General features: G+C 50.7%; 1 protein-coding gene and 2 non-coding genes across 3 annotated transcripts; all 3 read right to left on the bottom strand.

Annotated features, from left to right (window-relative positions):
* Positions 1–262: 262 nt before the first annotated feature.
* On the bottom strand, positions 263–12,394 carry DKC1 (dyskerin pseudouridine synthase 1). The gene is made up of 15 exons (XM_025460537.3): positions 12,246–12,394; positions 11,472–11,539; positions 10,738–10,824; positions 9,533–9,624; positions 9,027–9,211; positions 8,352–8,416; positions 7,850–7,976; positions 7,492–7,622; positions 6,961–7,104; positions 4,863–4,983; positions 3,542–3,660; positions 2,735–2,838; positions 2,247–2,355; positions 1,369–1,488; positions 263–1,099 (listed from the first exon to the last, which is right to left on the bottom strand). The coding sequence occupies exons 1-15, from the start codon at positions 12,259–12,261 to the stop codon at positions 1,034–1,036; spliced, it is 1,554 nt and encodes a 517-aa protein (XP_025316322.1). The 5' UTR covers positions 12,262–12,394; the 3' UTR covers positions 263–1,033.
* LOC112668610 (small nucleolar RNA SNORA56) lies at positions 2,425–2,551 on the bottom strand. The gene has a single exon (XR_003141741.1). It is a non-coding gene; the product is annotated as a small nucleolar RNA SNORA56 (small nucleolar RNA).
* LOC112668609 (small nucleolar RNA SNORA36 family) lies at positions 7,262–7,398 on the bottom strand. The gene has a single exon (XR_003141740.1). It is a non-coding gene; the product is annotated as a small nucleolar RNA SNORA36 family (small nucleolar RNA).
* Positions 12,395–12,601: the final 207 nt, after the last annotated feature.

The raw sequence follows: 12,601 nt of genomic DNA, 5'->3' as shown, positions 1-12,601 counted from the left end.
TGTCTAGGACATCACTGTGAGGGTTCCCCCTTTCATCTAGTCCATGTCCTCAGCGAAGATTCCAGAGCCCTCACTCAGTTCCATGCCAGGGAACGGGCCCCAGAATGAATGGGGCAACTCAGAACCAGGGAAAGAAAAGGAAGCAATGAACTAGCCCTGTGTTCCAAATTGGACATAAAGTCCCCTAGATTTTTAATCAAACTAGTTTATATTTTTTGTTTTGCTAGTTTTACATCTGCGATAAAAGACCCAACAGAAATACTTAAAAACAAGTAGACTTTATTAAGTAAAAAGTACAACCTTCTCCCAGCAAGAAGTAATTTCATCCTTTGAAAGTAAAAGAGGGTTAAAAGAGAGAGTCTGGAATAGTTTCCTAGCTTCTGTCACAAACACAAGTAGGCAGATGGACTCAAGTGCGTGAGGCTGTCCACGCAGGCTCTGAAGGGGCACAAAGGGCCGCTAAAGCCGGGGAGGGGCGGGGGGCTGGACAGAGCTGACGGGATGGCCTGCCTGTGACAGGGACACACACGGGGGGGCAGAGATGGCTCTGACACCAGAAAAGACCACTGTCCTCCTAGGACACGGGACAAAAGATTGATCCCCCAAGTGACCAACAGGATTCAGTTCTTTTCCTTGCTCCACATCGGGTCACTGGGCCACGTGTGGAGACTTTTAAAATGAGTTGGGGGGGGTGCAAAGCAGGAGAGGGCTAGATGTCGCGACAGCCACCGGGCGCCGCCCGCAGACGTTCCTGGGCCACCCTGGATCTGAGGGAGGGGACTCCCAGCTCTCCCGAGAAGCGCAGCGGGCGGCATCGAGCCTGCCTCCTGCACCCACATCCTTAGAACAGGACAGGGTGGGGGGAGCACGCCGGGTCTCGTCCCCGAGTTCTCAGGGAGCAGCTGCGAAGCGCTGAACTCTCCGAGCTTCCTGGGACCTGCGTTCCATTCCCTCAAGAACAAAAGAGTTACGTTTTCTCAGTAAGGCTTTAATGTCTCCTCCCGACCGGGCACCGTGCCTGCGCTGGCGTCCACTACTCCGAAACCACCTCCGCTTTTATTTTCTTCTTCTTCTTCTTCTTCCTGGCGCTGTCACTGTCCTGGGAGAGAGAGGGCAGCCTCAGTGCGTCCGTTAACAACCCAATCGGCTCGACTTCCAAAGGCCCCATAAAGCCGCCTCCGGACCAGTGAGGATATTCGGACCTTCTCAGGGAGGCCCCAATGTCCCCTCTTAGACAGTCCGCAAGAGACGCCACTCAGACGCGCCCCGCCATCAACAGTCTGCAGCACGAGCGGCTGCCAGCAAACGCTGCCCCCTGCCCCTTCCGGCTAAGCAAGCGCGGGCCTCCCAACCACGTTCCCCACATACCCCATCTGCGGGCTCACTCGCGCCCTCCGCGGCAGCTTTGGCCTTCTCCTTCTTCTTCTTCTTCTTCTCCTTCTTGAGCAGCTGTGGAGACAGCTCATCGCTCTCACTGTCTCGCTTCCGCTAAGGTGCAGACAAGTGATCAAATGTGAGATCGTGGGCAAAGTGGGGAAGAAACGTCCAGTAAGAACACGGGAAGCGCCAGAGGACTTCCCGACTCAACCCAACACGATCATTTCCTCATTACGACCCCCAAGAGAGCCTTCATCTGCAGAGGATTCAAACAACCTCCGCCCCAAAGACCGGGAAGCCACGGGCCCAGCAGGAGCACCGGAGCAGCAGGGCCGGGGGCCCCAGGGGGCAGCCAGCAGCGCCTCCCAGCTCGCTCCCTGCACCCACGCTGTACTCTCAAGCCGCGGGTCCCCAACCCTGAGAAGTCGAGGTACTACTGCCTACTGTCCTCCAACTTCCCAACACCGATCCCGTGCTGCCTAGAGGTGGTCAGCCTCAGGTGATTCTGCCCCCCGAGCTTCGCACAGTGGATTTCCACACAGCTGTGCCACCATCTGACCCAGGGTGGGGCCAGGAGCCCATGGACCCCTCTGCGCTCCAGCACTGCTGCCTCAGCTGAGGTGGGAGCCGAGGCCAATGTGAGCTGAGCCCGTAGCGCTCCTGGCAGCCACAGCAGGGAACGCCCCCTGGAACCCGCTCAGCACCGACGGGCACCCCGACGCCTGGCACAGCATGGTCTCCGCTGTGCGGGGGTGGGGAGCGGGCTGCGTGGGGCCACAACACGGGCCTGGTGTGCAATCACGCTCAGGACCAGCGGACACCCCCCCTCCGCCGGGCACAGGGCGCAGCGCTTGCAGCATGCCACCTACCTTCGGGGCTTTCACCACTTCGGCAGCCACTTTGGGGGACTTTACTACCTCGGTGACTTCCTGTGCGGCTGTTCCTGCCTTGGCTACCACCTCTTTCTTTGCAGAGTCGCTGCAAGAGAGGTAGGAGGTCAGACACGCAGGGCGGCTTTCCGGGGAGGCCCTGCCACATCCTCCACAGCGCTATCTGGCAAGTCTACGGCCATCGTCAAAATACTGATGACAGACACGAGCTCACCACTTACTGTCGCAGACGGACTCCCTCTAGAGTCCCTCGAGCCAGACTAGAAAAGGGCAACTGTCTGCTGCGCAGGCCCCAAGGCCTCGTGAGCACCACGCAGGTCCCCGGAGTCCCGCGACAGCAGCTCTGCGCCGGCCCAACCCCACCCCGCCGGCGCCCGTCCTCACCTGTAGCTGGGGAACTACTACTGCATCCAGGCGGCGAGGGGCCGTCTCCACCCGCCTGGGGCTCTGAAGCACCCTGTGCTCACCTGTAGTCCACATACTCCTGCATCCAGGTGGCAGGTGTGCTATCTGTGGGCTTGCCGTGCTTATCCAGAAGGCCCTGCTTGATCATCAGCCTCTTCTGACTTGCCTGGGAGACAGTTGGGGTTTCGACATCAGAACAGTGTAACGCGAGAAGCAGGTACTAGGATCGCTCAAATAAGGCTCCTCTCCCTCGTGGGTTCCCAGCTGGGCCTCACCCCTCTCTGCAAGGCACTCAGAACTCTCTCCAACAGGAGCAATCATGGGACTTGCCCAACGTCACAAAGCCTACTGTACCAGTGACAGCCTCTGAAATGTCATTTGGTGGCATCGCCTCTCACCCCATTCTTCCACGACCGGGCCTCTGCACATACTATCCCAGTTTCCCCAGACTTTCCCCTCCCTTCTTCACCTCATCAACACATACTATTACATCCTTTATGCTGGCATGGAACCAACAAAAATCCCTTACCCAGACCCGACTCCCCACCCTCCCGCCCCCAATCAAGTCAAACCCTTCATTTTGGACTCCCAAGGTGCCAGGAACCGCTCTACACTCTTTGATAGGACTTCAACTTGCCTGAAATTCACCATTAGCCATGCAATTAGTGATGCCCATCTGCTTTCCCCCATTAGAGTAAAATCTCTAAGGTCTGAGATGTTCCCTTTTCTACTCACCATCACTCCCCAGAGCCCGGTACAAGGCAAGGTTGTGGTGGTAGAGACAGAGCGGAGAACTACCCAAGTGAGTATTCAACAACACAAAAATGAAAAGGTAACTCAGAGCAGGGCACACGCCCAGTCCCACTTACCTTTGGACCTAAACCCCACTTTCGAGGATAAGTGTCTCTCTCCATGATTACCCTCTTAATCTTGGCTACGATACCATGGTCACAGGTAGAGATCACTGCTGTGGTCATTAATGCAATGGCTGCAGGTGTTGGAAAGAGATGAAGAATGACTTGGAGGGCAGAAACTTGGAATGTGATGAGCCCTGATTCTACTATTTTATAGAAATCTTAAAACCCCATTTAAGGGGCACCTGGGTGGCTCAGCTGGTTAAGTGTCCAATTCTTCATTTCGGCTCCGGTCATGATCCCAGGGTTGTGATATCAAGCCCTGTGTCGAGCTCTACGTGCAGTATACTGTCTGCTTGAGAGTCTCTCCCTCCCGACCCTGCTTGCATGCTCTCTCTCAAAATAAATGAAACCTCTAAAATAAGTAAATAATATAAAAAAAACTCTAAAAAAAGTCACTTATTTATTTATAAAAGATTTTATTTATTTATTCATGAGAGACATAGAAACCCAGGCAGAGGGAGGCAGGCTCCACACAGGGAGCCCGACGTGGGACTCGATCCCGGGACTCCAGGATCACACCCTGGGCTGAAGGTGGCGCTAAACCACTGGGTCACCAGGGCTGCCCAAAAAAAATCATTTAATACTTGAAGCTCTACTGCCTTGAGGTTTCCTTTGCTGAGGATGTTCATATGGAAAAAAAACTGTGAGACCATATTAAAAATATCAGTCTAAAAAATGTTTACACTAATTGCATAAAAATCAATGCTTTCTAGGCCCTCAGGAGACCTCTTAATAAGCAAAAAAAAAAAAAAAAAGTAAAGCAGAGCTGTTCACCTAATGTGCCTAATTTGCACAAGAAAGCTTGTCATCGGATCCCCTTCTCAGCTGCAAGCAGGGCTCTATGGAGCAGTCAGAGCGGAGCACCCTGAAGATACCCTCACCAGGCTGGGGGCTCAGGCCACACATGGGCAACAGAACACTGGAAGTGTTAAGGGACAATCTAACAGCAGCTAAACATTCACAAGGTAACTGGTACAGGCTGACAAGAAACGGCCTCCCCTCCTTCATCTCAATTACCATAGATACTTATTCCCCTCATTGAGGATCTTCCCCCTCGTCGCTGGAGCCAGGCTGCTAAGACGTGGCCTCTAATAGCAGCCAGTGGGACGAGGGAAGAGCCGTCCACCTCCTCCTCATCTGGGTCTCTGCTGCGGTCCTTTGCTTTGACCGCCCTCACCTGCCCCAGACAGCCTGCGGAGCCAGGGCTCAGGGGCCTGATCTTAGCGAGCCTGGCTGTGATGTGCAGAAGACACTGGGCAACGTCCCCTCTTACCCATGCAGATTGCTTCCCCTTTGGTGGTGATGACGACGATCTCCTCATTGACCTCGATGCCATCCTCGTATCGGAGAACGCCCGGGAGCATGATCTTTGCCCCATAGCAGATTGCGTTCACCTGCAGGGACAGCATCACATGTCAAAGTCCTAGCCACTGCACTAACCCTCCATCCCTACCCTCGCCGGTGCAAAGGAGAATGTTGGGGTGGACCTGACAGTGCAGCCTCGGCCTACAGGATGGGGCTGATGGCACTGATAGCCATTGGCTGCAATCTGGCGTATGAAGCAACCATCCAGGGATCCCTGGGTGGCGCAGCAGTTTGGCGCCTGCCTTTGGCCCAGGGCGCGATCCCAGAGACCCGGGATCGAATCCCGCATCGGGCTCCCGGTGCATGGAGCCTGCTTCTCCCTCTGCCTGTGTCTCTGCCTCTCTCTCTCTGTGACTATCATAAATAAATAAAAATTAAAAAATTTATGAAGCAACCATCCATTATGAGCTAGGCACCTCAGACACACTTACTCAGAAAGTAAGTCATTAAAGGGGAGTTTAAATTCCTGCCCCTCATTCATCCATGGGACTTAACAGTATTTTCATCTTCTACCAAAACCCAGACTGACTTTTCCTTAATTATTCTTCTCTTTCTTATCATTAAGGAGGAAAATCATAACAGAACTAAGAGACCTTTTTGCTTTTTGGGGAGACCTGGCCTGTAACAGGCTCCCAAAGTACCTAGCAAGTAAGATTACCGAGGCCTGCTGAACCAATTACATGCAAGTGAAGGCCACCTCTCCCTGAGAGCTCAAGGTCTTGTGCCATCTTGTCTTCATCCACCTAGATCTCTTTTGCTGACCACATTCCACCCCCCCACTTTAATTCACCCAGAGGGCACCAGTCTGACCCCAGCGTAAGGAGGCCCCAGCATTTACACTGTTTCACGCGATTACATTTGTTCAATTATAATGGCATAGTTTAGTACACCTCTGTAGTTTTTCTTTTAGTCTCTTACTACAAAGCAAAACATACAAAAAGTGCATCGAACACCCTCAACTTAGCTATTTTCTCCCTGCCATAATTAATCACGTGATTAAAAGAACTACTTGCAGGGCACCTAGCTGACTCAGTACAGTATGTGATTCTTGATTTTGGAGTTGTGAGTTGAAGCCCCATGCTGGGTATACATACAGGTTATTTAAAATCTTTTTTTTTTGATTATTTAAAATCTTAAAAAAAAAAAGATAAGTACTCTCAAGGTTATGTAGTAAACACACTAAAAAAATACCTTGGTAATTTCAGTGATGTTTAAGTTTTGTAGCCTCAAACTAAGATTTTTTTTTTCAAACTAAGATTTTTAAAGAGAAAAAAACTTCCTAGTAAAATTCCCAAGGACATAGCTTACCATATCTCTGAAATGCCCATCTTAACTTTTTTAATCCCAAGCAAAATTCTTTTTTAGGAACACCTGCATGGCTCAGTTGGTTTAGCATCTGTCTTTGGCTCAGGTCATGATCTCAGGGTCCTGGGATCGAGTCCCCCACATCAGGCCCCCTGCTTAGTGGGGAATCTGCTTCTCCCTCTCTCCTCTGCCCCTCTCCACTGCTAATGCTCCCTCTCTCCAATCAATAAATACTATCTTTCTAAGAACATCTTTTCTGGCAACAATGCAAATACATCAAGGATTCTCAGGCACACACAGAACTACCAGCTTACAGAAAGGCAGATTTTATGTACCACTGATACTTTAGGAAAACTCAAAAGTAAATGTTTAAACAATCTGCCTAATTTTGATATGGAAGTACGTTTACCATTAAATTTCTCAGTTTAATCTAGTATATTTGGTTTTGATTTAGTAAAAACAAGTTGATCATAAATGCTTATTAAAAAGACAAAACAAAAAAAATTAAAATAAAAAAATAAAATAAAAAGACAAAACATTCCAGAGTCCAATCTACAAAGCCAGAAAAAAATAAACCTAAAAGAAAATAGGTTCACGTCATCTTTCATCTCTACATAGAGTGAGGTTTTCAGAATACGGACTGTATCTCATCTTTGTGGAATCTCATTATGTCCAAAGCCCACTTACAACCCAGAACTTACTGCACTGTCTTTCATCACCAGCCTTTTATGAGAAGTCAACAGCTTTTCCAAAGGGTAAACAACTCGCCGCAGGTAACTCTCATCCTTGTGGTTGTCATACAGCCACTGGGCATCAAGCACGTCGTGCATTGTCACCATGTGGTCCTGAAAAGCAGCCATATGACAATTATTCAGTGTCACTGTATCTGAAATAGTTCAACAGACCCCAAACTTCCCAAACCTGAATTTTAGTCCCAAACTCTAGTCTTCAGTCTCTTCTACACATCTGTAATCGCTGATATACTGAAGTCTAAGTAGGCATTTCTGTAGGCTGAGAGGTAGGAAATGAATAGAGTAATGCGTTCTATCCAACCACCTCTCACGGCCCAGGCTTCAATGTTCCAAAGTCTAATTAACAGAACAGGGAAGCTGCCCTGAACTGAACTCAACACTTTGGAAATTGTCTTTTCCAGAATAGGAAGCAGAAATTCCACCAAGGGCGGGAAAATACGAGGTACCAGCTCTAAAACTTCTAGTCCCATAATAGTGTACCTTTTCACTCATGACTCCAGAACGAACCCTCCGAAGTTCTTGCATCTGACCGCCAACTCCCAGTAACAAGCCAAGGTGCACACACAGCGTCCGAATGTAGGTACCGGCCTCACAACTCACCCAAAAGATTCCTAAGACACACACACAAAGTAGCAATTGTCCAAAGTAAACACATCACTGACTGAGAAACCCAGAGTTCTTCTAAGTCAGTAGGACTAAGCACAACAGAACCAGACTCCGGCTACACCATATACTAAGGGCAACTACTCTTGACAAGAGAATGTAGTTCTCTCAAGAACGCACTTCTGTCCACATGTGGTCAATGGCAATTCAGCTGCCCAGAGGCCTAATGACTCACCTAATCTTCTTTCAGGATCATACTCGATCATCTTGCTCTCATATATGGTCCGCACACGGAGTTGCCTCTTTACCGCAGCAATAAGTGGGGGTCGCTGGAATAAGGCACCTGTCAGAGTTTCTAGGGCCTGGGAGTAAGCACAAAGCAAAGACTCAATGCATGGACTCTCCAATAGGAGCAAATGGGCTATTGCGGCAGTCTAAGTACACAAATGGAAAATCAAAAGTTTCTTCCAATTGTTTAAGACCTAAAATGCTCTTTCCATTTTTGCTTCTCTCTTCAATGACACAGGGATGACTCAGTGCTTATCAGAGCCCTTTCCTCAGAGGGGACAGGGCTGAAGTGCCCTTGCAAATCTGCAGTACCTGCCCGGGCTGGCGTGAGCAGCCCACTGAAAAGGGCACAAGACAGGTCAGCCAGGAAAACCGACCTCTGGAGGGACAGCTAGGGGCTCAGATACACAAGTTGCCAAGAGGTACCCTCCCTGTAATCACAAACTTACCCTAGAAAGTTGAGTCCCCCCTTCAATAGCATTGTGTAGCCGGACAATTCCCACATACTCTTTGCCTAAAAAATGACAGAAGAGTAGTCAGGTGTGGCCACTGAGTTTTCTGTATTTTTATATGCTCATATTCCCATTTTGTGCAGCAAGAAAAACATGCAATTTGACAACTTCTTTGTGTAAAATTTCCCTCGACACAAATTTCATGGTTTGGACATGGAAAGGAAAGATACTTTCTCTCATTGGGAGTTCAACTTCCAATGTGCTGATAGGGACAGCTGGAATACCCAATGTAGAGACTGCTTCGGAAAAAACCTTGCAAGGTCATGTAGGAGAGCTTCCCCTGATGAAAATGAGGGAGGGGCACTTAAGGCAGAAGCAGCAGCAAAGACCCAGAGGAGCTTGGAGCGGTAAGCCTAGAGCTGGACCCACACAGCCCCGCCTCCGTGCCAGGAACAGATCTAGTCAACTTGATGTGCACCATGTCCAGTACCGGGAACTCCAAGAAAGGCAGATGCACTAGGATCTGGCAAGGGACAGACGGTACAGAGTATCCCAGCTCAGGATTTTTAACTGATGAAGAGACCATTATCAAGGGCCAAAAGGCAGAAGAAAAGGAAATGTAGAAAGCCTTTCGATATCAAAAGCTGCCTCTTTATCCCCTCTTCCACATACCTGCACTCTGTTGAGATTTCACCAATCGAGTGGCTCGTTCTATGCACACGATTAAACAACCAGTCACCTTGGGATCCAGAGTACCACTGTGCCCCGTCTTCTCCACCCGAAGTATTCGGCGGATCCAGGCTACCACCTCATGGGAAGAGGGGTTGGAGGGCTTGTCAAGATTAATAAAACCTGTCCTAAAATGGAAAAGAAACCACTGTGCCATCATTTCTGTCCCTCTCATAAAAACTAAATCTGACGATTCAAAAAAGTTCACCATGGGTACAGGTTATGTATTTACGGCAATTCTAGGTCATTCTAAGATGCTACTACCTCCTTGAAATGATGTGAAAAAAAGGTCATTTTTTCAAGTACACTGTATGACCAAAGTGGGGTTCAACTCATGAACCCAAGATCATGAGCCCCACGTTCTACCAACTGAGCCAGCCAGGCGACCCTGAAACGGTCTTTTTGAAAAGAAAAGGAGTGTGAACAGTACATGGTCCCAACACACTTACCTGATATAGTCCCCAATCTCCCTCTTCAAAGGATTTGAACCACAAGGAAGAGGTGTATAGTGCGTTGTCCTTACATTTAGCTTATCAAAATTCTGGAAAATAAAAATACAACACAAAAAAAACTTAACAGGCCGTTAACATATGTAAAACAAGAGTCGGCACCACTATCAACCATGATGTGGTTAACCCGCAAGTTCATAAACTTGGTTTCTGCTCCTGCATTTTCATTATCTAGGGTGACAGACCATTAAGGCTCCTTATACACAGGAAAAACTACCTATAGGAACCGAATTCAAATTTGATCACTCCTCTAGAAAGACTTCTTGGGGTACTAAGAGTGGCAACGACATTTCTCAAACACAACCAGTTCGTTCCTGCTTCAGCCGCTCCCACCTCTGCTTTGCCCAGGTCTAAAAGAGCTCCCCTCAGTTGAAGCTCATCTTTCACGTTGACCAGTTTAGTTTCATCATGGTGCTTAGCACAAATAGCAATGATTTTTTAACTGTCATCTCCCAACCCTAGATGTTTAAGTTCCACGACAGTAGGGACCCTGGCATACCCAATTTACTAGTATATCCTGAGGACCTACGATAGAAAAACAGATACGAATGGAAGAGCCATCTGGCCAAACAGAAACTCAACTGTGTCGAATTACATAAGCAAATCTCATTCATTCACCTCGTAAGTATCGACCAGTTACATGGTAGACTCTATGTAACTCGTTTCATGGATTGCTACCCACAGTCCTCACCCGCCTTCCTAAGAGAAGAAAACCATAAGCAGACAGCCTCCGAGTTTAAATGACTGTTTGAACGTAACACACTGCCTGACTCCAGTTGGTCTGGCTTCAAAGCCCATAGCCTGAAGCACTAAAGCAGTTCTGAACCAAGTGTGACACACAAACTGGTACAAGCCTGTAACGTGGAGTCAAATACAGAAACCAAGAACTAGTTACTTATCAACTTTGACGGCAGTAGGACACTGCTGTAAGACTCGAAACTGCATTCCACTACAGTACTGTGTGCACTGGAAATGAAAAAAAAAACCTGGTCCTTCATGTGAGATACCGTGAAAAATGCTGCTTTAGACTGTATCATCTGGCACTTCCTCAAAGATGCTGATGCTAATTACTCTTAATGAACTGCTGAATACTTAAATAACTTAAAAGTCAGGCACTGATTGGACACATAATGTCAACCACATACCTTGAGCAACAGGGGCCATTGAGATGTGTCCAACTGAGCCACTTTGGATTCAGGTTTGATAAGAAATTCCTCAGCATGTTGTATCTCCTTAAACAGGACAGAAACACAATGTCAGACTTGTCACCTGATTTTGAATAATTCCGTTACTACCCTGTTAGTCTAAGCCTCTTAAATAAAAAAGCTGGTAATCTCCATGCCTCCTCACTGGGACCTCCCAAGTGAAAAAGAACTGAACCAGGATCTCAGAAGGGTAAGTGAAGTGCCCTCAAGATGGGGACATGTAGGGGCCTCTGGGTGGCAGCTCAGTTAAGCGTGTAACCTTTGATTTGGGCTGAGGTCATGATCTCAGGGTCCTGAGATGGAGTCCTGTGTCTGGCGCCACGGTGTCTGAGACTCTCTCCCTCTCTCCTTTTGCCCATCCTCCTGCTCATGAGCACTCTCTGTTTTCAGAAATAAAATTTTACAGAAAGATGGGAACAGTAACTTAGAAAGAGAGATAGTGGGTCTGTGGGTGTCATAAGAAAGAATTTCAGGGAGAGCAGCTGGTGTTCGTCAACACCATTTAGGAAAGTGCCCTGGACAAGAGAGATTTAGGAGGCTGGCGTTGTGTAGTCCCTACACAACCACTACCCGATTCTGACTCATTCATCAGAGACTTTTAAAAACAGCTGTTACGTATGTGCTCCCTCCCTAACCTTTCCGTTTAGTCCAAAGTAAAACATATTCCCACTCACCGCTACATCTTCTTCTGGTAAGGACTTCCGCTCCTTTTTCTTCTTATGTTTCTTCGGCAAAATTAATACTACAAGAGACAAGAGGTTTGGGAGTTTTCCCCGAAAATAAGGGCAATGAAGCCTAAAATACAGGATGGAACAGGAACAAGCGGAAAATGGACGTGGGGCCCACGAGGCTGGGGTCCACGAGGTGTGTACGGCCGAGCGCGTGGGCTGCAAGGCTCCGCAGCCAACCGGCAGCAGTCGCACATGTCGGCTCCCAGTACGGTTCACCACGTGCCCGTGCTTAAACCTGCCGCCCAAGTGCTCGCCCCACGGGCCAGAAAGTTCCGTAAGTGGCCACTCAAGGGTGCCCTCCGCGGTCTGCGGCCCACAGAACTTTTTTGCCACCTGGAGCTGAGCGCAAGTCGGGGCCCCTCGGCCCCTCTGCTTCCCCGCCCGCTCCTTCGGCCTTTCCGCGTGGCGCTGGCCGCGGCGCCCGGACAGGCGGCGGGACATGTCCTGCCAGGTCTCCCGCCGCGGGGGGCCGCCGGCTCGGCCCACGCCGGTGACGGGGTCCGGGCCCTGGGGAGACGGTGCCATCGGCGGGAGGCTCGGGCCTCGCGCAGGCACGCCACTGGGAGGACCCCTCCGCCGTCGCCCGGCTCCAGAGGCGAGGCCAGCCCGGAGGCCGCGGCTGCCACGGGGGCGGCCGGGCGGAGGGCAGCGCCCGCCTCGGCCCCGACGCCGTCGCCCTCGCAGCCCACCCGGCCACCCACGCCGCGCGACCCCTACCTTCCGCGTCCGCCATGTTGCCCCGCACAGCGCGCGAGCCGCGTGCGCCAGCAGCGAGGGAGCGCGCGGACTCCCGCCGCCGTCAGGCCGCGCCGCCTGGGCCCGCCCACCTGTGCGACGCCCGCTGCGTAGTGCGCCGCGGCCCGGGGGGCGGGGCCGGGGGCGGGGCCGGGGTCCGGGAGCCGAGCCCCAGGCGCGCGGGCCGCCCGCGGAACCTCATTGGCTGCTGCGGCCCCCCGCGGGGGCGGTGTTCGCGCGTGCGCCTCGGGACCCGCCCGGTCGGGACGCGCATGCGCAGGCGGCTCCCGGCCTGTGGGCGTGGCCCGGGCCGCGGGTCCCTGACCCCCGCCGGGGCC

Source organism: Canis lupus, chromosome X, assembly GCF_003254725.2.
Source record: "Canis lupus dingo isolate Sandy chromosome X, ASM325472v2, whole genome shotgun sequence".
NCBI lineage: Eukaryota > Metazoa > Chordata > Mammalia > Carnivora > Canidae > Canis > Canis lupus.
This window is presented reverse-complemented; position numbering and strand designations above follow the sequence as displayed.